Source organism: Podarcis bocagei, assembly GCF_964188305.1.
Source record: "Podarcis bocagei genome assembly, chromosome: 7".
NCBI lineage: Eukaryota > Metazoa > Chordata > Lepidosauria > Squamata > Lacertidae > Podarcis > Podarcis bocagei.
Window position 1 is genome coordinate 72,150,506 of NC_138132.1, and position 27,962 is coordinate 72,178,467.

At 47.1% G+C, this 27,962-nt stretch overlaps 1 protein-coding gene across 5 annotated transcripts in view; it reads right to left on the bottom strand.

Annotated features, from left to right (window-relative positions):
- The window catches only part of PLCH2 (phospholipase C eta 2), a 326,994-nt gene that overhangs the window by 108,756 nt on the left and 190,276 nt on the right, over positions 1 to 27,962 (bottom strand). The window contains exon 1 of one of the 5 annotated variants that reach the window (XM_081201391.1): positions 6,202 to 6,549. The exons of the other annotated variants lie outside the window; for them this stretch is intronic. Within the exon in view, the coding sequence (XP_081057517.1) occupies positions 6,202 to 6,322 (121 nt within the window). The 5' untranslated portion in view covers positions 6,323 to 6,549. Of the gene's footprint in view, positions 1 to 6,201; positions 6,550 to 27,962 lie in introns of those variants that run through there. 5 annotated transcript variants of the gene reach the window in all.

Genomic DNA, 27,962 nt, shown 5'->3' on the forward strand with positions numbered 1-27,962 from the left:
GCTGGCGCTGCCGCCCAAACCACGCCGCTTGCCCGGAGAAGGAGGGGGGCAGAGAGGTGAGGAAAATGCAACATGGCCCAGCAGCTGCAGCAGCGGAGGCGGGGCTGTGAGGAGGGGCTGCCTGGCACGTTCTCCGCGGCCCTGACGCGCGGGGCTGAGAGCTGCTGCCTGCCGGACGTGCGCACAGCTCGTCGGTTCCACGAGACATGGGGCTCTGCTACAGCCTGCGCCGGAGGCTCTTCGGCGACTCCGGGAGGCAGCGAGCGCACCCCCCCCCAGATGTTGCGCCCGGTGCGGCTGGCCCCCCTGGCACCCCCCACGCTACGCCACTGATAGAACCTAGGGCTTTCTGCATGCAAAGCAGATGACCTGCCATTGAGCTGCAGACCTGCCATGGACTGGTTGGATGCAGAGGGATGGTAGGAGGAACCAGCTGGGGAACCCCCAAAGGAAGAAGGCTGAGCCCAAGGAGTGGTAGTGGGATGGCGATGAGTGGGCAGAGAAAGAAGAGGGAGAAGACTGGGAAGAGTTGTCAGAAGTTGAAGAGGTAATGGGGCTTAGTGAGCTGGGGGAGTCAGTGGCTAGGATAAGTCGAGAATCAGAGGTAGAAGCTGAAGCAGAGAAGGGAGGCCAACAGGCAGAGATGAGTCAGGCTGGCGAAGAGTCACAGGTGTCTTCCCATCCTGCTACGGCAAGCTCTCCTCCCCGCTTGTTTCCCAGAACCAGAAGAGAGCTGAAAGGGTGGAGCAACAGCAGGCAGCACACAGGCACAGTCTCCGATTGCTTGGGAAAAGCCCTGGGAAGGAAGGGACTTTCAGTATTTGGGTAAGCCCTACCAGGGATAAGATGCTGTGCTCATTAACCTTGCCACTCAGCCAAGTCTGTGAAGATCATATTTTTGCTAATAAAGAGTTAAATCCAACTTTGAACGGTGTGATTTACTGCCGGCCCACTCTTTGACAAGACCTTTCCCAAACAGGTTAGAAGCACACTTGAGCCAAAGAGTTCTTCTGGATGAGCCAGGTCCCTACCTGAACAGGTTGTATTTTATAGGCCTTCCTCTCCAGGAGGGCCCAATGGCTTCGGGTTTGTGTATCAACCCTGCCTCTTTATGGAAGGGCTGTGGCTCACTGGTTCCTGGTTCACCTCGGACAGCTGCCCACAGCCCAGCACTACTTGGCCCCAGCTCATATTACGCTTTTAGTCAATGCCACATTTTAAAATGAAAGTGAATTGGCCCATTAAAAAGGACATGATATGCTTCTAACATGCCAGTGCTCCAGATGAGGCTTGGCAAGGATAAAAGCCACCTGTGGTCAATAAAGAACTCTTTTGCTATTGATCCTTAGCTTGGCCTCCTTGCATCTCCATCAGCCTCATGGTGCAAGAACAGAGAAGAATGAAAGCAAAGGCAGGCCAGAAGAATAGCAAAATGCAGCCATGCTGGTGGTATTCACAGAAAGCATTACAGGAGCATTCATCCAAGGTGTGCATGACACTGATTTCTTAAAGGTTTATTAGCTACTTGTGTCCCGGATAAAAAAATGATGCACTGTTAAAGCAACAGTCTTCAGAAACATCTTATTGATAGAACTTGCTAACCCACTGGACCAACAGCTCACCCCAGCATCCACCAGAGAGCAAATCAGAGATGCTACAAAGATCCACAGTTTTGGCTCCTGAAGCAAGAGCTATGTATCAGCTGCTCTGATGAGGTTATCAGAACATAGAGCTATGCCATGCATGCTATTGTGAAGGTACTAATTCATTTCACTGCCTTGTACATTCACTGAAATCAGCTCAACTGGAGGCTAAATCATATTTTTCCTAGGGAAAATTGTTTACAGTGGGGTTGTTGCTTTTTTGTACCTCTACTCTTCAAAAGAAAAATAGAGAGAGAGAGGAAGTTCTTAAAATGTTACAATCAACAGCAATAGGATGATGTTGTTTCCTGGATCAAAGCAACAGCAAATACTGGTTGTATTTGCAGGACTGATTTCCATTCTGAACATGAGATGGGTAAGTGAACATCAGCAATTTCTGCTCCCATTTCTGTTTCCGTTTCTCCAACATCCCTGCCTGTGACTCTATTGTAAATTAAATAATAAAAACATCATAAAGTACTGATTTATCTTTACACCAAATCCTGACCTTTGTTTTGTTAGCATTATTTTAGCTGTTACAAGAGAACATTGAAATATTTCATTTATTAGCCACTAATATGTCACATTGTTTCTAATTTACATTGTTAAATTTGATAAAACAGTTAATGGAAGGGGAAAGATATTCACAGATATTAAGCTGACCAGCTTGGGTCAAATTCCTCTCCTGCCCCCGCCCCTGGTGATGACTAGAATGCAGCTGAGTTGGCTTTGTTGCTGAATACTGGGAGCTTAAACAGCACTGAGCAACTGGTTGCTTTTCACTGGAAGAATAAGGCATGCATTGCAGAAGGGACTGTCTGTCAGCGCCTGGTACTGTCCACCCAACACCCGTCCTTGGCCAAGACGAGAGGTAAAACACATACACACACATAGTGTCATCATTGCTGCATCATTGCTGTTTACAAAAACTGCGTTTTCCCTTTGAGCAACCCCTATACCAGAAGGAAGGAGGCAGACTCTGCATAGCCCCCAAGCCTGCATATCACGCTTTCTCCTCTCTTTGCCACAGTGAACTGTTTTAGGCATGCAGGGTCGCCATGCAACAGTGACGCCTTTTCCCCGCCCACCGGGGCAGAAGGCAAAGGAGACCAACAAGAGGTGGTGCCAGAGCCAATGGCAGGCAGAGCCAACATTCTAGTTTTGCCCCATCTGCCTCCTCCCTGCTGAGTTCTACAATGGCCAACACTAAGAGGGAGGAAGCTGATAGGCAATGCTGCTGCCTCAAGCGGTTGCAAGAAGGTAGGCAGGTGGGGGCTGGCTGAGGGCAGGCTGAGATGAGTGGGGGACTGTCCCACCTGCAAATGACTGCAGCATCATATGAGCTGGACCAGAACAAAGCCCTGTTTCCACTGTGGCTAACCCAGCATCCCCAAGAAGCCCACAAGACACTGCAGAATTCTCTTGGCATTCTCCTGCAACTGGTATTTAGTGGGCAGGTTCCATAAAGCCATTGAAAGATGACTCCTTCTCCATTAACAGGTCTTGGAAAGCCACCTAAACCTGTGGCAGCGATTCCCAAGCACACTTCTTTTTAATAAAGGGAAACTGACATATTCAGCATCAAATGGAGGAACAGAGTCATTGGAAGCCTAAGCATAACAGGAACCAGCCCCTACGAAGGAAAGGTTTCCTTGCACTTACAGAAATCACCGCTCTCGTGCAATGATTTATTTAGCACTTACGAGCCATGTATTACATTCCCAATGTTCCTCCACGGAGCTCGCAGTGAAAATTTGAGCCAGGATCTGAAGCCTCTGCACCTGGCAAGACTGTAAGCCTCTCAAAAGCCCGGCACAGTATGAGCAGCACAATATGCCCAGATGAGCCAGTTTGCATCAAGTCTGGGCTGGGATCTGAAACCGTGATTCCCACGACCCAGTTCAACACAAAACATTAAACTACTGCAAGGACTTTTGACAATTAAAAAAGCATAAGAACCCTGTCTTTACATGGTCACTTTGCTTGTAAGTTGCAGCTGCTGGAGATCCACAGTCCAGTAACACAGACTCCCTTATCCAGTGATAAAATTTTGGAATACTCTCCACAGCAAGGATAGAAATGTCACAAGTTTCCTTCTACCAAGGCAGACGTTGGTCCCTCGAGCTCATCTTGGCTGTGAGTCCTGGATAGACCTGCTTCCTGACTTGCAGGGCTTTTTCCACCTGACCTCTGAGGGCGGGGCCCTGGCTGACTCCAGCTACAAGGCTGAGGCTGATGAAGAGGCCAGATACCATCCTAGCTAAAGACCTATCCTGCAGGAAATTCTGAGCTGCATCCTTTGCAGCTGGAGATTAAGGAGAGGACAGAGGGTGAAGAAAGAGCTGAGTGGAGGGAGACCATTTTCCCATCCTCTGGACCCACCCCCCTGGGAAACTCAACAAACCTGCTGCACCTGGAATTGGGTGTGGAGAGTGCAGAATGGGACACAGCTGTGGGCAGCCTGAGGAAGTACCATCTACCTTGGACCTGCCCATAAAAAAGCAAGACCAGAGCAGGAGAACTTCCAGGAACTTTTCTTGTTGTGGAACTTTTGTGGGTGAGCTGACAGTTTGTGTGGGTCCTGGGTGAGAATCCAGAGGCTGAGAGGGAGGGTTTGTCAGGAGGAAAATGAATTGATAGTGATTCGTATACAGTCGTACCTTGGATCCCAAACACCTTGCGAGTTGAACGTTTTGGCTTCCAAATGCCACAAACCCGGAAGTGATTGTTCCGGTTCGCGAACGTTCTTTGGAACCTGAACGTCCAATGCTGCTTCTGCAGGTTCTGATTGGCTGCAGAAGCTTCCTGCAGCCAATCGGAAGCCATGCCTTGGTTTCTGAATGTTTTGGAAGTTGAACGGACTCCCAGACGGATTCCGTTCGACTTCCGAGGTACCACTGTACAGGCACCCCCTGATTTGCAGGGGAGTTGCATTCTGGGTAATTGTGTGTGGTGCCCCACCCCATTCTGCCCCCTTTTCAGGCCACTTCTGGGTTGCTGGGATGCACGCTTGAGTGGCCGCGCACTTATCAGACACATGTAAATTGGTCGTGGTCTGTATATCAGTAGCTTTGTATTAATGTAACATTTGTATATGTAATGATATCTTTGTAACATTTTAAGTTGCCTGTTGCTACTTCTGTTTTCTGTATGCCACTTAGAGATATTTTTGTTAAGAGGTATAGAAATTAAATTAATCTAATCTAATCTAATGTGTCTAAACGACTAAACAACAAACAAATCTAATGTGTGCAGCTCTTCAAGATTTCAGGTAGGAGTCTCTCCCTGACCCACCTGGGAGATGTAGAACTGGAAAAATGTGTGGGTGGGGGTCATTGGCAAAAAAACCTCCAATGTAAAATTTCCTGCATAGACTAGGGCTTGGCATTTTTATTTAAGTAGTATGATTCCTCCCTGCCCCCCCCCCCACTCCGCTGTATGTGTGGTGGCACTGCTATGGCTAACCCAACTTCATTCAGGGCCAAAGTAGACATTTCCACAGGGATGGGGAATATGTGATCCTCCAGCTGTTGCTGGACTATGGCTCTCTTCACCCTGACTACTAGTCATGCTAGCTGGGGCTGATGGAAGCTGGAACTCAACAACATCTGGAGGACCACAGATTCTCCACCCCAGCATTACTCTAAATGGGTGATTAGATTAAAATAAACCAGGTGTGGTTGCTAAACACTAAGCATGCCAGGAGAGGACATTTTCTTTGGGACCACAGTAGATGGGAAGAGGAGGTCTTGCTCTCTCCTCCATAGCTGTGATCCCAACAAAAATCAGCCTCCCCTCTTCACCATGATGCAATTGGCCAGGGGGGGGGGACTCCTGTTCACATCCATCCCTAAATCATGTATTTTAAAAATCACATTGCAGTGAAGCTTGTAGGGTCCTTTAGTCTGGTCTGGGGACTGTATAACAAAAAGCAAAATAGCTTTTGTACCAGAGGCGCAGTTAACGTTCTGCAAACTGAGGCTGGGGAGTGAGCACTTGTGGAAATGCACACCGGAAATTAACCAGGAAAGCCGGACAATGTTTGGCAAGATCTGTATCTATGGTATAGATGCCAAACTAGCTGAACTGTAGGTCAAATGTTCTAAGCCAAAATGTTCTTGAAACATCTTCTCTAACAACTGACAATTTTATTTCATTTTTATTTTACTGCACATATACCAACTTTTTCTCCAAGGAGCTCAAGATGGCTAGCATGAGTCTCTTCCCTCCTTGTTTAAACCACACAACACTCCTGCGATGTAGGTTGGGCTGAGAGGCAGCGACTGGCCCACAATCACCCAGTGAGCTTCTTGGCTGAGTGGGGATTTGAATCCTGTCCTCACAAGTCTAGGTCCAACACTCTAACCACTACACCACATCACGGAAGAAGCAGAAGGACTATAGCTTATGATTGCCTGAGGATACATCTCACTTTGTACAACCCCCTCCCACAACTACAAATAGACAAAGCTGTCATTAAATACCACTTAAGCCCCAAAGCCTTTAAGACGTTATTGTCTTGAGCAGAAGAGGGATGTTTGCAGGTTCGCAGTCTTACCCATCTGGCCCATTTTCCATTTGGGAGTGGCTACTATGCTGCCTCCGATCCAGAAAAACTCCTCTGCCAGGCGGGCAACTGAAAACTTGTTCTGGAACAAAGGACTTCTGGAGAGTTCCATTTTGGAGGACAAGGCCGCTTCTGTGTTCAGCGCAAGGGTTGTTGTTTTTTCTGCCTCACATCCAGGAGGCTCAGATCAGGCAACTACAAGGTCCCGGTGGAAGGGCATGTACAAAAATATAAAGCATAAAAAAGAAAAGAAAACCCAACCCTCAGACTGCTAAATTCTACTTGTGAATTAAAAGTCAGACATCGTTCTAGGCTATTTTCAGTCACAGCCAATTTCTCAGCTTCAGTCTCCGGCCTCCTTCCGTCCTTCCGCAAGGCTGGAAGACAAACTCCCAGATTGTTTTCTTGCTAATCTAAGTCATTAGCACTTTGGGGCACTCAAAAAAAAAAAAATTAAAAAAATTAAGATCTCATTTAAGACGTTGTTGGGGTGGAAGGTGAGATGCCTCCATTATTATTTGTCCCCTGAGAGGCAACGCGGCAGTTGGGGTGATGGAAAAGGAAGGCCTCTGATTCATGGTGTTAGATTTCCTCCCATCGTCACTGGTTGACGGCGAGCTCTGGGTGCTGTTACTTCAAGCCACAGCTGCCTCTTCTGCATCCTGCTTCCCCTTTTGACCGCTCAGAGTCCAACCCTGCAGGCATCCTGCACCGAGAGGGCACTTGAAATCCTAATGAATTTCCTATGCCTGCTTTTGCACTTCAGACAAGAGGTTCTTTCTGCTCCATGCCAGGGCCACAGAGGGCTCTGAATGCCACTTCAAATCCATCTAGGCAGCTGAGAGTCTCGTCCTCTATTGCTATACTGTTGTATACTTTAAAAAGAAGATGACGACGATGGCTATACGTACCAAATCAAAAGGTATCCTTTTTAAACCATCTTCTTGCCTTCTCGCTCGAGTCTGAACTGCTTAATCAGCATCTTTAGAGGAACATTTTCAATCCAGCAAGAGGAGGAAGAGAAAAAGCAATCCGCAATCCAGCTCGAGCAACACATGTTTGCTTGAAATGCTAAATCCTGCATATACACTAATCCCAAAGCCGTAGCTTCTGCCCTATCCATTCAAGGGATTTAAAGTGTGTGTGTGTGCATGCGCAGGCAGTGTGGCCGCAGGAAAATGAGACCAGAGAGAAGAAAAGAGGCTCTGTTTTTGATTTCTCTGCCAGTCTCTCTCAGACTGCATGTGCCCAACTGACCTGGATGGATATCCGAGGCATAATAGGATGACATCTCATGTTTTGCCATCCCGCGTTTCGCCGAAAGTGAAATTTGGAGGCAAATGTAGATGCTGTCGCTTGGGCAAAAAATGCAAGAATTTTCAAGGGACATGAAGAGAGTTTGGCTAAAACTCACCAAATTCTGTCAGGGGAGAGGGGAGGGGAGGTTTGGCATGTAATGTGTGGTACTGTCCAGAGCATGGGTAGGCAAACTAAGGCCCGGGGCCCGGATCCGGCCCAATTGCCTTCTCAATCCGGCCCAGGGACGGTCTGGGAATCAGTGTGTTTTTACATGAGTAGAATGTGTGCTTTTATTTAAAATGCACCTCTGGGTTATTTGTGGGGCATAGGAATTCGTTCATTTTTATTTATTTTTTCAAAATATAGTCTGGCCCCCCACAAGGTCTGAGGGACAGTGGACCCACCCCCTGCTGAAAAAGTTTGCTGACCCCTGGTCCCAAGGAACGCTTGTAGAAGGTGGTCCAGGGGGAAATAAACTATGGTTGCACAAATGAAGGGCACTTCAGTATGTGGAACTTGTATAACACTTTGCTCTGTCTCCTTAAGGCTCCCCACACTCTGCAATTCACACATATATATATCCTTAAGAGGGATTAATAAAACAACCTCAGTGTTCAAGGTACATTCTGCAAAAGAGCTGAAATGAGCTCAAACTACTTGTAAAACATTCACTTATTCATTCTTTGTTGCCTTCCGAGACATTGACATTATGAGCCAAGCCTAACTCATGCTGATGAAGTGACATAAACATGCCAGCATTTTAGTGTGATCCCTGATTGAGGTGGGAGGGCAGGATTCATGACAAATTCAGGAGGAGAGGAAGCAACAAGCACGTATCCATGTATGAATGGTGTCAAGAGATAAAAAGCAAGGCAAAATATTCCTGTTGAATAGTATAAGAATAGGTGGGTTTTTGAACTACCGTATTTTTCGCTCTATAAGACGCACCAGACCACAAAGTGCACCTAGTTTTTGGAGGAGGAAAACAAGAAAAGAAATATTTTGAATCTCAGAAGCCAGAACAGCAAAAGGGATAGCTGCGCAGTGAAAGCAGCAATCCCTCTTGCTGTTCTGGCTTCTGGAATAGCTGCACAGCCTGCATTCACTCCATAAGATGCACACCCATTTCCCCTTACTTTTTAGGAGGGGAAAAGTGAGTCTTATAGGGCAAAAAAATACGGTAATTTTGCATCGAATTTAGGGGGGACGGAGGGGAGCAGAACTCTGCCAGAATTCCGAGTTTCTACTCCAAAATCAAAAGCAGCACATGTTCAGTAAGCCCTATGAAAACAGTGTTGCACCAGACAATACTCTGCAAGTGATTGGCTTTTATGCATAGTCAGGAATGAAACACTTAAGATTACTTTGGCATGTTACCAGTGCCTGCAAATACATCTTAACATTGGGTTCATCCTAAGGGGGCTGAAGCCAGGGCAGTAGGCAATTGTGCCAGGAAGAAAAACGGGGTGAGCTGAGCAATGATAAGACGTGGCGTAATTTGTCTTTGATCTCTTCCCTGGAGAAGAGCTGAAGTACTTAGTGGGACCCAAGCTTATTACAAGAGGTTACTATTCTTGCCTCTTTTGACAGCATCCTCAGGCAAGCACAACAGCCACACACACGTAGACAGGGCCGGCCCAGCCATTAGGCAGGGTAAGGCCACTGCCTCAGGCAGCAGAAGCCCTTGAGCTGGCAAACAACCCCCGCCCGATGGGTACACACCAGTGGCAGGTATGGCGATGGTGGGAGCAGCGGTGGCAGCATGGCAGGACAGAACTTCCCAGTTTGCCTAAAGAGGTGAAACGCAATGAACTGCCCCTGCATGTAGACATTCCATTGAGAGCCTCCTAATTTGGGAAGCAATGGTGCATGGAGTAAAGATGCTTTGAACAATTTGATCTCTGCATGCTCCTACAACCAGTGACCAGACCTGTACCTCTTGGACTAACTTAATGATCAACCAAACACTGCACTTCTCCACGTTCTGAGAGACACTGCGCCATTGCTTGGCAGGTTAAACATATCAAAATATGCATCTAAACAGCAGTGGCGCACACTTTTAAATATGTATTTTGAGAGGACTTTTAAAAACCCACAAGTTTAATGTGGAACTAGTACAGACATAAAGGGACATGGGTGGCGCTGTGGGTAAAACCTCAGCGCCTAGGACTTGCCGATCGCATGGTCGGCGGTTCGAATCCCCGCGGCGGGGTGAGCTCCCGTTGTTCGGTCCCAGCTCCTGTCCACCTAGCAGTTCGAAAGCACCCTTAAGTGCAAGTAGATAAATAGGTACCGCTTTATAGCGGGAAGGTAAACAGTGTTTCCGTGTGCTGCTCTGGTGCCGGTTCGCCAGATGCAGCTTGTCACGCTGGCCACGTGACCCGGAAGTGTCTGCGGACAGCGCTGGCTCCCGGCCTCTAGAGTGAGATGAGCGCACAACCCTAGAGTCTGTCAAGACTGGCCCGTACGGGCAGGGGTACCTTTACCTTTTACCTTAGTACAAACATGCAAAAGTGCCATTCATCTTCAGTCTGGAGGCATGCAACACAATGCCACAGCGGATGCAATTCTGCTGCATCCTTTATCTGGGGCTGGTACAAACCTATGGTACATCTCCCTCCTTGTCATAGAATTGTAGAGTTGGAAGGGACTCCTAGGTTCATCTAGTTCAACCCTGCAATGCAGTCCAGGTTTTGTTTTTTTTTTGGGGGGGGGGAATGGAGGCTTGAGTGAGTCCTTTGCTTACGCTCCTTGAGTTTCTGGCCAACATGCAGAAACAGCATGTACGTATCTATATGGCTTCTTAACTTTACAAATACACAAAATGTCACTACTTCTTTTTTTTTTTTAACTGCTTTTAGGAGTTTTAACTGTATTGACATGTTTACCACCTGGGCTCCTTTGGAGGAGTAGCAGGATATAAATTTAATAATAAGTAATAGTTTCTCCAAAACACTTTCTTCTTCTTCTTCTTCTTCTTCTTCTTCTTCTTCTTCTTCTTCTTCTTCTTCTTTGCCCAGGTTTTGTGTGGAAAGCCCTGAGTTCACTTCAAACTGAGATGTCTGCAGATGAAGCCTTGCCTGTTGGAATACTGTATTTTTCCGTGTATAAGACGCACCCTATTTTGGGGGACACCCAACAAAGAAAATGGAGGGTTGCCCATGGTTGTTGAGCTTTTCGGGGGGGGGGATTGCTGAAAATTGTTCACCCGCCTGACCTACACTACCACTCGCATGCATCGGAAAAGCCACCAATCATCTGCCCCCACGCCGCCAATCACACGCCCTACTGCCGCAGCGACAGCAAATCAACGCAAGCCCTTGCCACAGCCACCAATAACATGCCTAATAGCCGCTGACAATCTCTGGCTTGCGGCAGCAACCAATCCCACGTCCCCCCTATGCACTATCCCTGTATAAGACGATCCCCAATTTTTAGCGTATTTTTTATTTTTTAAAAAAACTTGTCTTATGCACGGAAAAATATGGTACATCTTCCTTGGAGTTGTATCCAATGCTATTCCTACTCAGAGTAGGGCAACTGAATTTAATGGCCATCACTACCAAAGGCCCATTAATTTCAGTGAAACTACTCTGAGTAGGTCTTATAGTTAGACACACCCACAATATCCAAAGACCAAAATCGAATGTCAAGGAGAAAGGCTAGAGTGAAGCCATAGTACCTGGTGTGCTAGCTTTCGGTCTGCTGCAATTCAAAACAAAAAAGAGAGAGGGATCAAGTACGTAAACCAACTGAATCTTACTTTTTCTAGCTGATATTTCTTTAATGCTGTCCCCATTTTGACCTGCTTGTCCAAAAAACTGTCATTGTCATTGGGGTTGTTTATTTTAAAAAAAGTGGGGTTCACCATTGTTGCTGTTAGTAAAGGTGGGCATGATAACTTGCTTTTTAATATTGTAAAATATCCTCTGTTTTGTTCATCGCATTTAATTCCTTTCTGGGTAAAACTGGGAGGGGGGGTTAATAAAGTTATTGCTGCAGTCTGAAGCACTGCATCCTCAGAAAGAATTAGAACTCTGCTTCAGGACGATCCAGAAGCAGCTCTCCCCATCACTTCTCAAAGTGACCCTCTCTATGAGGCTGATTTGAAATTCAAGCCATCCAACTAAATGCCAAATGCAGCTGTATCCATGAAGAAATGATGCAAGGGACACACGCTTGCTATATTGACTTCCTGAAGCATTAATGAGTAGGGCTACATGGCTGCCCGTGGCTATACAATATGATAGGCCCACTGTTCTCTAATTGACCTCTCAAGGGATCAGACTTCTAGCACCTCATCAGTGTGCTGCATTAATCTTTGGTGTGCATGACCACACTGTTGCCATATTTACTAGGCAAGACACATTGGGTAGTTAATAGGAAAGGGAGGAGACACCGAGTTCGGTTTTTAATGCTTGCTTCTCGAAACAGGACAGCGATCCTTCAAAATTTGCACTTCTCAGGACTGCACGATGCAGTTCTCCAACGAAACAATGTGTAGGAAAATGTATCCGTTACGGGAAAGTGCATTTTTTAAAAGGTGCATGTTAGTGAAAACAAAACATAAAAAAAGGCTTGTGTCAAGACGACTTATTGCAAGCACATGCACAGCAAGCAAAATGTGTATTATCTGGAGAAAATTGCACCTTTCATAAGTGAATTTTCATGAGGGCTTTAAAAGAAATTTGGGCAACGGAACTTAGCAATGATAAAATGAGAAATTGAGAATCACAGCACCTGCTGTGGCTGCAGAAACCAGGAACTCATAACTGCTGCCTCCCATGTTGTTTTCTCTGTGTTAGCAGCACCGAAGTGACCTCTCCATGGCACAACAGCCTGGGCAGTGTGTATGGAGGTCCTGAGCTGTCCAGATGACAATCCCCCCTTCTTGACTTCTTCCAGGATCCTCACAGCTAACTATCAGATCTCACGTAAAAAAATTTTATGTGATGAATCATTGCGAAAAAGATGAGCCAGCCATTTTGTGATTATTGTGCACTGTATTGGTATTGTATGTTTTATTGTAGTTGTATATTATTGTTGTGTATTGCCTTGATATTTCATGCGAGTGGATGGTGTATGTTAGCAAAGTCATTGAAATAGTGCAGATGGAGTCCAGAGAGCAAATAAATATTTTGGGTAGAAAGGAACAACAACGTTTATTTGTTTATTACTTCCTTGCTTCCGGTCTTGTATATAGCAGGGAGACATTTGACTAAGTCCACCGTGGAAAAACTCCCTCAGATCTACACAGACATGCTCTACCTCACTAAGGATCAGGCCACACAGACTGGTTGCTAAGCAACACCTTCACCCTATCTTGGGTAGCTGACTAACAGTGAGAACAGAATTAACCCCTGAGTTAAAAAATGAATGAGCTCTGCTGCTGCACTTCCAACAGTATGTATATATATTTAATGAAATAAATAAAAAGTTTTCCCCTCAGACTCTTTTAACAGGAGATGACAGAGACCAACTCGGGGGACTTTTGTTTGCAACATATATCCTCTAACAACAGTGTTTCCCAAACTTGGGTGTCCAGCTGCTTTGGGACTACAATTCCCATCACCCCTGACCACTGGTGTTGCTAGCTAGGGTTGATGGGAGTTGTAGTCCAAAAACAGCTGGAGACCCAAGTTTGGGAAACATTGTTCTACAACCATGCTGCAGCTCTCTCCCCTCAATATAACTGGCCTTTTCTTCAACTTCATTGGTCAATCAGAGGAGGCACTCTACATGTGGCATAAACTATGTCAATCGGACACAGTTAGAAGTCATCAGCCTCTAGTACAAGGGTGAATGCAGGCAAACACAGGGAAGGGGAGTAAACAAGGCACACATACCCCCACCTGTCACTGGGAAGACAAGCAACTTAAACCTTGAGCATGGATTTATTAGGGAGCTTAGTGCACCATCCATATGGCACAGCTTTTCAGAAGATTCTGCTTCTTTCACAACCTCAGAGTTGGAGGACCTTGCATTCAAGCAAAGCTTGTGCAGTTTCCAAAGTATCTGTGAACCCAGAAACACTAAAGCAGAGCTGAACAGAAATGGCTCTTACAGTACTTTCTTTTTTTCATGAACTGTTGACTTCACCAAGTTCCAAAGTATATCTGAGCGCTGCAGAGAAAACCGTGAGCAAGATTTATGCAAGAGACCAGGGAATCTGAAGATAAGCTAAAAATGCATCCTTAGATAGAGTTACCCTTGGAATATTGTCTAAAGTAAAGGTAAAAGGACTCCTGACCTTAGGTCCAGTTGCGAACGACTCTGGGGTTGCGGTGCTCATCTCACTTTATTGGCCAAGGGAGCCGGTGTACAGCTTCTGGGTCATGTGGTCAGCATGACTAAGCCGCTTCTGGTGAAACCAGAGCAGAGCACGAAAATGCCGTTTACCTTCCCGCCAGAGTGGTACCTATTTATCTACTTGCACTTTGACATGCTTTCGAACTGCTAGGTTGACAGGAGCAGGGACCGAGCAACAGGAGCTCACCCCGTAGCGGGGATTCGAACTGCCAACCTTCCGACTGGCAAGCCCTGGGCTCTGTGGTTTAGACCACAGTGCCACCTGCGTCCCTTTACTTTGGGAAAGTAGTGTTTCCCAAAGTGGGTGATATTGCCCCCTGGGGGCGTTGGAATGATCCAGGAGGGTGGTAGTAGCCTCTGCTGCAAGTGAGGGGGTGTTGAATCACAATAAGTGGGCGTTGGAAGCATAAAGAAAGAAGAGAAGTTTGAAAAACCGTTCGTACATGTTTCATCTGTTGTGACACCCGTGCTGTTGCAGGACAGCAACAGATCTGGTGGTTGTGTTGGAGGTGAGGGGTTTTCCTGGGCTTGTAGTACGTCTGGGAGATATACAGTACACATACACCCTATTTTACTGGGGTTTAGTGTTCCTACTACAATGTTATAGAGGCAACATCAGCCCTCTTAAAACCCTGTGTCTTTGCCTTCATTAACATAGCAAAGACTCCTCTTGCCCCTCTTGTGTGGCACCATTGCAAGATCTCAGGAAACAGGAAAGTGCTCTCCTTCCCGTTTCCAGAGGAATAAAATCTTCCCACAACAGCACTGCACCAGAAAGAGAAACAGGCAAGAAGGACTTTGGATAGCTTTCTTCTTCCTCCCTGTTACCATGCTGGACAAGTAGAAGGGCCTCTTTCTCCTGCACTGTAATGGAGACAAAAAATGCTGGGCCTGCGTCAGCTGCGCCTGCCTACCAGTCTGTATGTCTGGTTTCCTCAGCCTCCAGCACGGCTATGTGTTTGTTTGTGTGTTTGTTTGTTTGTTTCTTTGTTTCTTTGTTTGTTTGTTTGTGCATGGCTGCTTGCCTGTGTTTATGTATGTGGTCTCTATATGTGTGCTGTAAGTATTGTGCGAGTGCAGGCAAGTGTACACACAGCGTCAACACCCACCTCTGGCATGTTGCCATCAGAGTTTGGCCTGAAAATATGTTAGCCACCCCTGCTCTAATCACTGGGCATCACAGGCTTTCATGTAAGGAAGCTAACAGAGATCTGATGGAACAGTGAAGTTCCCTATAGGGAAGCCTTTCCATTCCGAAGACACATTGATTCTTTTTGTCTTACCAACCTCTCCTTGCACACTACCCAAGCATTCCTGCTGCCCACTTAATTGCTCGGGATTAGAGAGAATTAGCCTACATTGCTGGCGACCAAGTAGGTCAGGTAATGAAGCCGCCGTCCTTTACTGGGGCAGAGGAAGCCCATTGTTGAACAAGAGAAGACCTATAGAGTTACCGGGCTGAGGTCACAGGAATAATTCAAAACAACCTCCTAGGTTGGGTGTTCTAATGGAAAAGCAAAACAAAACCCCAGGTCTGCAGCAGTTCCTGTGTTACATCACATTGGTCTTAAACTCTCCCTCCCTCCCTCCCTCCCTCTCTGTCTCTCTCTCTCTCTCTCTCTCTCTCTCTCTCTCTGTGTGTGTGTGTGTGTGTGTGTGTGATATTCAGCCAGGTTTTACTCAAAGCAGACCCACTGAAATTGACAAACCCAAGGTAGATGTGTCCATTAACATCAATGAATCTGCTCTGAGTGGGACTAGCATTGGATACATCCCTGGGTTTCTCTAAATATTCATAAATACGTATCTCTTTTGCTGTTCTCATATGCATTTTATGGGGCTCAGGACACCAATACCTCAAGGACCCTCTCTCCCCATATGAACTGGCCCAGTCCTTGTAATCATCATCTGAGGCCCTTTGGGGAGTCCAGAGGTGGCATCACAACCATGGTTTGACACAACATTGGAACGCAGCCAACATGCCCATACTTCCTGAGAAGTGCCCAGCCAACTAAATTCACATCCAGCCACCTGGGGTCTGCAGTCTGAGGATTGATAAAAAGCATTGCTTCCCATTTTATATTCCCAGGTGGCTTTCTTTCCAAGAGACTCCTAAAATAGTTCATCTGTAGATTTTACATTCACTTATCCAATTAAGAAAACATTTAGTCCATCCCAATATGCACACACTTCTTAAAAAACCCTTCCTTTGTTCTGGGCCTCCGGGATGGTAGCTTTTAAAATACAAACATATGCTAATAATCCTCAGCAATTAAGCACCAGCGTCTTTATTCAATATGTCCTCAAGCTATTAAAATAAAGAAACTGGGGGTGGGGGAACATTCTGAGTATTTTGCATTCACTTCAGCTCCTGGTTGTTGTTGTTGTTGTAAGCTGTTTCCCTTTTTAAAAATAATATATACATCAGTATCAGCTTTGCAGACTATATAAGCCATTCCACCTCCAAGCATCTCAAAATATATGCATGAACCAAACTAAGAATTCCAAAGATGTCTGGTTAAGAAAAGCTCTCTTTTTTCAAGTTCTATTTAGTGAAAAGAGGAGGTGTGTGTGTTTTAATAGGAGGTACAATAATAGATAATGCATACAGCATCACAAGTTATTTTCTAAAGAGAAGTCTATGTTTTGTCAAAACTACAGCAGGGCAGACCACACTGTACCACACTGGAGCACTGAATCAGTTTCTGGGCACCGTATTTTAAATGAGTTGGTTTTTTTTAAGAATTTTTTTTCAGGCTGAAGAAGAAAAGATTAAGGAGAGACATGATAGTGGTCTTCAAATTATCTGAAAGGCTCTCAAGAGGAAGATGGAGAAGGATTGTTCTCCATTTCTAAAAAGAGCAGGTCTAGAATCAATGTGTGGAAATAGCAGGGAAGTAGATTTTGGCTAAACATTAAGAGGAACTTTCTGATGTGAAGATATTCTTGACAGTGGAACAGACTGACTCAGGAGGTGGCAGGTTCTCTATCATTAGAGAAGGTAATTGAATGTATATGCAGAGGTGAGAAGAACACTTGTCAGTAGGGTTCTCATTCAAAGGCAAACTTGCCTAATTCACACTTTCTGAAACATTATAGGAACTGAAACACAGCCATCCCTCAAAACTCGTGCTCTGAATTTTTGCAGTGCAGTACAGAATGCTAAGGGGCACGGGTGGCGCTGTGGGTTAAACCACAGAGCCTAGGACTTGCCGATCAGAAGGTCGCGGTTCGAATCCCAGTGACAGGGTGAGCTCCCGTTGCTCAGTCCCTGCTCCTGCCAACCTAGCAGTTCGAAAGCACGTCAAAGTGCAAGTAGATAAATAGGTACCGCTCCGGCGGGAAGGTAAACGGCATTTCCGTGCACTGCTCTGGTTTGCCAGAAGCGGCTTTAGTCATGCTCCCCACATGACCCGGAAGCTGTACGCCGGCTCCCTTGGCCAGTAAAGCAAGATGAGCGCCACAACCCCAGAGTCGGCCACGCCTGGACCTAATGGTCAGGGGTCCCTTTACCTTTACAGAATGAATAAATTTGTGAAAATAATATACAAATATGGGCTTTCACCTTGACCCGTTGTCAGGCCCTCCCTTCAGCAATACAGGAAGGCTGTTATAGGAAGATACCATATGAGGAGAGGAAATGCCCTTGTGGCTCTGGGCAGCAGGAAACAACGGAGCATGCCCTTCTTCATTGCCAGTATTGCATAGACATTCGAGCTAGGTTTATCCAGCCCATCCTGTATAAGTTCAGAACAACACTACATCTCCCTATTACTACAGGATGGATGCCCAGAAGTCACATAATTTAGTTGCCAGATTTTGCGCTGCCATGATAGATATTCATTGAAGGATGGTCTATGCTACAAATCAGTCCTAAATAGAAGGCCCATACTGTTAGATCCACACTTCTGAAGCCACACCCCATACAGCTGTTCTCTTTTAACTGATCTCCTTTAAATTTTTCTTATCGGTTTTTATTCATCCATTCTCTATGTTTAATCAAATATTCTATGTATATGTTTTAATCTACGTTTGGTTCTTGATTCCAATTAATTTAATAGTTATCTGCTTTGAGATACTGTTCTGCTATTTATTTAGATGTTTTGCTTATGCTGGTCTGTGACCGTAATAAAGGAAATTCATTCATATACAAATATGCATTATATTGGGGGATGTTTTGAAGAAAAAACCATGTGCATCTTAGGCAAATCTGTACACACAAAATGTATCTATTAGGAAAACTTTGAACTAAAACATTGAATAAATTTTCATGAAAAATTAGGAAAACTTAGGTGTGGGAAAAATGAGGAAAAACCAAAATTGACAGATTGTCCCATCACTACCTGCCAACGATGATAGAGATACAAGATTACCAGAACTCAGCAAGTCTGAACTAAATGACCATCAAGGTACCTTCCAGCTCAGTTTCTGTGATTCTGTGATAGTAGCTTGCTTATGGATAGCAACTGAGATCAGCCCATACACCAAGGTTTTTAAATGGGGGCTTCCTGATTCATAGTTTAAGCTCCTAGTTATTATGCTAAGCATACAATATTTAAATAAAAAGGGGGGAAACTCAATCCCAATATATATAATATGCATAATTGCAACAGTATTCTAAGTGTTCAAGATGTTATTCATGCACACATGCTCCCCATTTTGTTTGTGTGGTGGCAAAAAACCAAAAGCAATGAGAAAAGAACATCATATACATTCATATCACGAGTTCTCTCTCTCTCTTTGGTGTTTTATCAATATGGATAAATACACATGTAACAGATTAATATGACAGCATATGTGAGATTGCATCAAAATTCTGTTTGTGTGGTCCCACACATTGGTGCAGCACTGCACGAAAATAATCTTGATGCACTTATATGCATATTCATGTTGAATCTCCTAACCCCCTCAAATGCACTCATAATAAATGAAGATGCTAAAGGCTGATCTGATCTGTGGGTGCACGCTATTCTGTACACCTATGGCTGCAGGCCTGATTTCAAAAGGCCTCAGCAAGCAATTAGTTCAAGAATGATCTGTCCCCCCTCTATCTCGGAGGAAAAAGGAAGAGAGAAGTGGAGGTCAAAAAGAAAGAGGTTGCACACAGTGAAAAAGAGATGGCCCTGCCCACATTTGGCCCTATCACCACCCACCAATCATTTTCAGCCTTGCCCACCAGGGGCACGTGACCTGCAGCAGATTGCCCCTGAGGGAATGTGGCTCTCGGTGGGAGGCGGGGAGCCATGCTCACCCCCACCCCTGCTCTATGCAATACAGAAATTATTTTGAAAAACTTGGAACCATTGAGGATTCCTACTGCATGCCCCGCTTTGTACACAAGACTAAGATATTAGAACCCTGAAGCCAGGGCGAAATTCGGATCGGGAGAAGAACACTTTTTCAGTGGACCAGTAATATAGGAGACACAGTTGTGGACCTTAGGCTTGCCTCCATCCACTTCACTGTGCTCTGTCCATGGTCCTGATCGCTTCCTTTCTTGACTGGTCTCATGGGCTCACCGCTTTTGCCTCTCTGATCGTTCTCATCACCCTTCCTCTCCTATTCTCCTTGCTGGGTCATGTAGGCTCTTTTGTGGGCCTCATCCGTTAATGGGAGCATTTCCTTAGAGTAGCAAACTTCCTCCTCCACATTCCCTAATAATACATGCATCCTCTGATAAAACGCTGGACTTACAGTGAAGCAGGGAGTGGGCAGAGAGAAGAACCCCAGCTCATATGTATGTTAACTATGCTTCAGTGCTAGTTAAAGTACTAGCAGTAATGATGGCAAAGGTGCTGAGACTAGTCCAATGCCAGGCTTCACTTTTCTCCTTTCAAGCTATAATAGGCTGCTGTTCCTGACACTGAATATAATAGGATGAAGCAGTAATCGGATAATCTCTATCTGCAGGATTGTGTGTGTGTGTTTGGTGGGGGTGGGGGGTGGAATTAATGCCCTGCCAAGGATTCTGACAAAGAGAAGAACAAGACAGGCTCAGAATTACAAAGGAGCGCAATCCCAGAAGCTTGCGGCAAGCAAATGTGGGTGAGTCCTCTGAAGCTCGCCTTGGGTTAAGGCAGAAGTTGCTGGAGTTCTGGTAACTTTTCCAAAAGAGCACGTTTCCAACTCACCCACCCATTGAAGCCCCTTCCCACCTGGCCCTTTCAAAAACAAATGGAGAGAAGTTGCTAAATTAGTCGGTATGGCAGAAAGAGGATGCAGGGACAAGAGCCAAGAGCGAGGGTAGTGACCAACCCTCCCCAGGGGTTCCACATGGGAATGGGCACTGGACACCCTTATATTTCCCCCTTACAGCATCTGTGTTTCCATCCCCATGCAATCTAATGGAATAGATTTACCTCCCCTGCATAATTCGTGTCCACTGAATGTCATGGAGTCACAACATTCCATAGAGGGAAATTAAGGTGGGGAGCCCACCATCCTTCAAGTCATCTGTGGGGAATGGGTTCCCCAACTCCCCCTGCCCCGCATTTCAGTTCTCCTATATTGATTGCAGTGGTGTGACTTTGCGTCATTTTATTTAACAAGATAAAACTGAGATGGGAGGAAAGCCATCATTCTCCAGATTGCATATTGATACCATCCAAAAAAGAATTCAGAGCTTGCAATGCTCATCTTTCCTCCAAGATGTTATCAATAATTATTATTATTACAGTTATGAATCATTTCCTATTAAATGCCTTAGAGTGATTTTTGCAATACAATTTTAAAAGTATACAAAGCAATTGTGGTGCTGGAGAGGGCCTCTCCCTCCTCAGGCTAATCCCATCCGGCCTAGGGGGCGGGGCCCAGGCTCACCTTCGCCACAGCTTTAAGAGGCCTCATTGGGGTCTGGGACATCGCTGCTGCTGCATCGTGGGTGCTGGAGAGGGCCTCTCCCTCCTCAGGCTAATCCCATCCGGCCTAGGGGGCGGGGCCCAGGCTCACCTTCGCCACAGCTTTAGGAGCCTCGTTGGGGCCTGGGACATCGCTGCTGCTGCATCGTGGGTGCTGGAGAAGGCCTCTCCCTCCTCAGGCTAATCCCATCCGGCCTAGGGGGCGGGGCCCAGGCTCACCTTCGCCACAGCTTTAAGAGGCCTCATTGGGGTCTGGGACATCGCTGCTGCTGCATCGTGGGTGCTGGAGAGGGCCTCTCCCTCCTCAGGCTAATCCCATCCGGCCTAGGGGGCGGGGCCCAGGCTCACCTTCGCCACAGCTTTAGGAGCCTCGTTGGGGCCTGGGACATCGCTGCTGCTGCATCGTGGGTGCTGGAGAGGGCCTCTCCCTCCTCAGGCTAATCCCATCCGGCCTAGGGGGCGGGGCCCAGGCTCACCTTCGCCACAGCTTTAAGAGGCCTCATTGGGGTCTGGGACATCGCTGCTGCTGCATCGTGGGTGCTGGAGAGGGCCTCTCCCTCCTCAGGCTAATCCCATCCGGCCTAGGGGGCGGGGCCCAGGCTCACCTTCGCCACAGCTTTAGGAGCCTCGTTGGGGCCTGGGACATCGCTGCTGCTGCATCGTGGGTGCTGGAGAGGGCCTCTCCCTCCTCAGGCTAATCCCATCCGGCCTAGGGGGCGGGGCCCAGGCTCACCTTCGCCACAGCTTTAAGAGGCCTCATTGGGGTCTGGGACATCGCTGCTGCTGCATCGTGGGTGCTGGAGAGGGCCTCTCCCTCCTCAGGCTAATCCCATCCGGCCTAGGGGGCGGGGCCCAGGCTCACCTTCGCCACAGCTTTAGGAGCCTCGTTGGGGCCTGGGACATCGCTGCTGCTGCATCGTGGGTGCTGGAGAGGGCCTCTCCCTCCTCAGGCTAATCCCATCCGGCCTAGGGGGCGGGGCCCAGGCTCACCTTCGCCACAGCTTTAAGAGGCCTCATTGGGGTCTGGGACATCGCTGCTGCTGCATCGTGGGTGCTGGAGAGGGCCTCTCCCTCCTCAGGCTAATCCCATCCGGCCTAGGGGGCGGGGCCCAGGCTCACCTTCGCCACAGCTTTAAGAGGCCTCATTGGGGTCTGGGACATCGCTGCTGCTGCATCGTGGGTGCTGGAGAGGGCCTCTCCCTCCTCAGGCTAATCCCATCCGGCCTAGGGGGCGGGGCCCAGGCTCACCTTCGCCACAGCTTTAGGAGCCTCGTTGGGGCCTGGGACATCGCTGCTGCTGCATCGTGGGTGCTGGAGAAGGCCTCTCCCTCCTCAGGCTAATTCCATCCGGCCTAGGGGGCGGGGCCCAGGCTCACCTTCGCCACAGCTTTAGGAGCCTCGTTGGGGCCTGGGACATCGCTGCTGCTGCATCGTGGGTGCTGGAGAGGGCCTCTCCCTCCTCAGGCTCATTCCATCTGGCCTAGGGGGCGGGGCCCAGGCTCACCCCCGTAATAGCTTTAAGGACACTGGTGCTGCTGCAGCATATGTTAAACATGTTTATATATATTTTAAGGTGTTTTAAAGGTGTTTTTATTGTTTATTTTGTTGTACCACCGTGAACGGTGGTTTTTATCCATGTATTTTGTTTTGTTCCGTTTTGTTTTGTTTTGGGGTCGGACATTGAGTGGGGTGGGGATTGGTTTTGTTTGGGCATAATTGTTTTTGGTTGTTTTGTTTTCTATTGTATAAATGGAGGCTTGTATGAGGCCTGGGATTGCTACCGTGGAGGGGCGAGGGAGGTATGGCGGTGGGGGCAGATATTATAGGCGAAGGGGATCGAGATACGGATATGCTCGTACCCCTTCCAATCTGCGCCCCATCCCGAGGGACGAGGGTAGGGTGAGCAAGGATTACTCACCTCCTTCACTGGTGTTGTGCAATGCCAGGTCTATAGGCAACAAAACCGCTACCCTGCGAGATTTCTTTACCTCGCAGGGGGTCGACCTGGCTTGTGTGACGGAGACCTGGGTGCGTGAAGGGGTAACTGTTACCTTACGAGAGATGGCGCCCCCGGGTTTCTCCGTCCTCCACCAGTCACGGACTGTGGGCCGGGGGGGAGGGGTGGCAGTATTAATCCGGGAAGATTGTTCTTTCAGGGCTCTACCATCGCCATCGATCCCCGGCATTGAATGTGTTGGCCTAGTGTGGGGCTCCGAGGAGAGCTTGGCTGTCTGGCTGGTGTACCGGCCACCTAGCGCACCAGCAGCCACCCTGTCAGGCCTGCTGGAGGCGGTGGCCGGCTGGGCCTTGGAGTTCCCTAACCTATTGGTATTGGGAGACTTCAACTTCCACGCTGATGCCACTCCCTCCTCACAGGCTCTGGACCTGGTGTCTTCCATGGCGACACTAGGGCTCTCCCAGTTTGTTTCGGGCCCCACACATCAAGCAGGCCACACGCTGGATTTGATCTTTGGCGCCGGTATAGATGTGATCATGTCTCCTTCGATGAAGGTGCCATGGTCTGATCACTACGCTCTGAAAGCCAGGATTGACTTTCCACCCCCACCCTGCTTAGGTGGCGAGCCGATTTGGGCTCGCCCGCAGAGGCTGATGGACCCTGATAGATTCCGTCAAGCCTTGCGGGACCTTGCTCCCCCTGGCGACTCATTGACTGAGCTTGTTGAGGGCTGGAATACCCAGCTCCTGGCAGCCATCGATGAGATCGCACCTAAGCGCCCTCTGCGACCCCGCAGAAACCGGGCTCCCTGGTTTACCGAGGAGCTTCGGAAAATGAAGCGGGACCTCAGACGGCTAGAGCGAGTATGGCGGGGTGCCCGTGACGGAGCCTCAAGAACATCTTATAGGGTTTTTATGAAAACCTATGAGATGGCAGTGAAGGCCGCTAAGAAGTCTTACTTCTCGGCCTCCATTGCATCCGCTAGCTCTCGCCCGGCGCAATTATTTAGTATAATTCGGTCTTTAACGTCCCTTGAAGGACAGCCAAATTTAAATAACAATCTGACACACAGCTGTGAGGCATTTGCGAGCTTTTTTGCGGAGAAGGTCCTGTTGCTCCGCCATGACCTCCCTGCCAATTTGGATACAATAAAGGAACTGGAGGCCCCTCGACTGTCCTCGGGTCCAGTATTGGACCACTTTGACCGGATATCTCCAGCCGATGTGGACAGATTCCTCCAAGCTGGAAAGCCCACCACCTGTCCTCTTGACCCGTGCCCGTCATGGCTGATTAGAGCGTGTCCAGACGAGGTGCGGGCCCCCCTGGGGGATATCATCAATTTGTCCCTTGGCACCGGGATATTCCCAGGGGAACTGAAGGAGGCGGTGGTGCGTCCGCTCTTAAAGAAAACATCGTTAGATCCCTTAGATCTATCCAATTACCGCCCGGTCTCGAATCTTCCATTCCTGGGTAAGGTGATTGAGAGAGCGGTTGCTGAACAGCTTGGTAGGTTTCTGGATGAAACATCTGCTTTGGATCCATTCCAGTCTGGCTTCCGTGCTGGTCATGGGTGCTGGAGAGGGCTCTGGTCGCCCTAACAGATGATCTCCGCAGGCAGCTGGATCGAGGCGGGTCGGGGCTGCTGATTCTTCTAGATCTGTCAGCAGCCTTTGACATGGTCGATCACGAACTCCTGGACCACCGCCTTGCCGACGTGGGGATCCAGGGCACAGTCCTTCAATGGCTGCGCTCGTTTCTCTCTGATCGGGGACAGAGGGTGGCGCTTGGGGGGGAATTGTCATCGCGTCACTCCTTGGTGTGTGGAGTGCCTCAGGGTGCGATTCTCTCCCCGATGCTTTTTAACATCTTTATGCGCCCCCTCGCCCAGCTTGTCCGGAGTTTTGGGCTGGGTTGCCATCAGTATGCTGATGACACCCAACTCTATCTCTTGATGGATGGCCATCCTAACTCGGCCCCAGACACACTGACCAGATGTCTGGAAGCTGTGGCTGGATGGTTACGTGGGAGCCGGTTGAAGTTAAATCCTTCGAAGACAGAGGTCCTCTGGCTGGGGCGGGACGATATGGGATCGAGGGGGCAACTCCCATCTCTTGCGGGGGTGCAATTAGTGCCAGCACCGTCTGTTAAGAGTTTGGGTGTAATCTTCGATACCTCCCTCTCTATGGAGGCGCAGATTACAGCTATAACAAAGGCGGCATTTTTCCATCTCCGCCAAGCTAAGCAGTTGGCCCCTTATCTCTCTCGCCCTGACCTAGCCACTGTGATCCATGCGACGGTCACCTCCAGACTGGATTATTGTAACTCGCTCTACGTGGGGCTGCCCTTGAGACTGACCCAGAAACTCCAGCGGGTGCAGAATGCCGCAGCGAGACTCCTTACGGGGTCTTCGCTGCGGGATCACATTCATCCGGTGCTATACCAGCTGCACTGGCTCCCGGTGGAGTACAGGATCAGGTTTAAGGTGCTGGTTTTAACCTTTAAAGCCCTATACGGCCTAGGACCCTCGTACCTACGGGACCGCCTCTCCTGGTATGCCCCACAGAGAAACCTACGGTCTACAAATAATAACACCCTCAAGGTCCCAGGCCTCAGAGAGGTTAGGCTGGCCTCAACTAGAGCCAGGGCCTTCTCGGCTGCAGCTCCAACCTGGTGGAATGCTCTGTCACAAGAGACCAGGGCCCTGCGGGACTTGACATCTTTCCGCAGGGCCTGCAAGACAGAGTTGTTCCGCCAGGCCTTTAGTCAGGGCGCAGCCTGACCCCCTCCTCTGGCAACCTGCACAGAATTTTGTTTAATCGGTTGCCACCAATGTGATTTTAACTAATTTTTATAATGAAATATTTTTAGAATGTGTTATTATTTGATTGTTTATTTGATTGTTGTTAGCCGCCCTGAGCCCGGCTCAGCTGGGGAGGGCGGGATATAAATAAAATTTATTATTATTATTATTATTATTATTAATTGCACATATAAAAAAATGATCCTTTTCTGAAAAGTTCTTTTCCTAGCATGGCTTGGGGGACTGTTATTGCCACCTGTAGTTCTAGGAGGGCTCATGATAAGGATATAACTCTATTTCCACATCCATGTCATTTTCACATGTGTTCAGCCCTAAGCCAGCTCTGTCCTGTTTCCATACCAAACAGATAGATGATATAGATAGATGATTGAGAGAGAGATGATACAGATGATAGATATAGATAGATGATAGATAGATAGATAGATAGATCGATAGATAGATAGATGATAGATCGATCGATAGATAGATAGATATAGATGATTGATAGATGATAGATGATAGATAGATGATAGATGATATAGATGATAGATATAGATATACTGTAGTTCGGTAGAAATGCAAAAGTGTAATTAAACAAGTATTCAACTACATATTTCATCTCATTGTACACATTTTCTCTTAAAACACACAATTTCTTATAAATGTTAGTACTTTTTTTGAGTCAAGAACCAAGTTGCAAAATTTGGAGCTCTGAAGGATAATTATGTAACAATCCATGTTTTAGTCTGGGATGAACAAACTGGGTCAGTTCACTAGGAAAAAAGTTGACTAAGCAAAATTTTCCTCCCTAGCTCATCATGTCTTGAAATAAAGGTAGCACCTTGAGGTGTGGAAGATCTTTCCTAAGGATGCATCTTTAGAACCAGTCTTACTGACACTTAGGTTTCAAGTTAAGATTATTCCTCCATTTAAATAATGGCTGAAGCTTCTCCTTTTTTCTGCTGCCACTCACATTATAATAATCCAGTTTTCTTCTCTAAAGCTGCATTCCCCCAGACACACACTTCATTTTGGAGCAAGCCCTCTTGTATTTAATGAGATTTACTTGTACTTAATGAGAAAACATGTCTAGGGCTGCATGTTTTACTAATATCAGATAGAGGGAAATAATATGAGGTGTTGTGAAGACTGCATTTGAGTACCTGGGGCTTCTCAAAATAAACCTGTGGTTCTTTCCAACTACTGAGTTGATGGATGTTCAATCTGCTGAACTACAAGCACCAGAAAGCATGGCCAATGATCAAGGATGATTGGAAATGCAGTTCAACAACATGTGGAGAGCCAAAGGTTTCTCATGCCTCATGTTATTTCACTGCTATCCCGCTTGATTTGATCCTGGAATGTCCTGCTTTTCCTTAGGATTTCCCTATTTTCATCCTTTGAACATTCATTCAGGTGTCAGGCGCTGAGTAACCAATGACAAAGGGGCTTTAAATATATCTGCATGCTCCATGTAACAACAACACCCCTGGACAGACAGGAAAGGGAGGAGTTCCACTGGTGATCCAGTTTCTATACTACTGTCCACTGATGGTCCGTTAATGCCATATAGATAGATAGATAGATAGATAGATAGATAGATAGATAGATAGATAGATAGATGATAGATAGATAGATAGATAGATAGATGATAGATAGATAGATAGATAGATAGATAGATAGATAGATAGATAGATAGATGATAGATAGATAGATAGATAGATAGATAGATGATAGATAGATAGATAGATAGATAGATAGATAGATAGATAGATAGATGATAGATAGATAATTTATTACAGTTGGAGACCAGCTTATAAAACACACTTGGGGGTACAATCCCAGAAGGAAAGCAAACATTTAAAACAATGTACAACAATAATGCCATAGATATATTCTGCCTAGTTACTGAAATGTTTCAGAATTACATTTTGTTCTGCTAGTGCAGGGGTCAGCAAACTTTTTCAGCAGGGGGCCGGTCCACTGCCCCTCAGACCTTGTGGGGGGCCAGACTATATTTTGGAGGGGGAAAATGAACGAATTCCTATGCCCCACAAATAACCCAGAGATGCATTTTAAATAAAAGGACACCGTCTACTCATGTAAAAACACGCTGATTCCTGGACTGCTTGCGGGCCGGATTTAGAAGACGATTGGGCTGCATCTGGCCCCTGGACCTTAGTTTGCCTACCCATGTGCTAGTGCCTTCAAATGCCCGCACATGCTAACATAAATGTTGAAGGTTATCTCCAACAAAGTTTTACTCAGAACAGACCCCACTGAAGTCAACATGCTGATTAACTGAGTAGGATTTGCACTGGGTGTAACCTTAGGTGTTGTCATCACCAAAGTGCAAAATACAATTCTTGAATGTTTGGCATCTTTCTGGGAAGCTTCAAAATAGGGGAGAAAACCAGAGATTTTCAGTCCTAGCATCTGAAACCTCCTAGCGTGAAATCCACATCCTTTCCAACAGGCTGGCTACAAAGTAGCTCTGATAATTGGTTCAAAAGTCAAATAACTCTTTGCA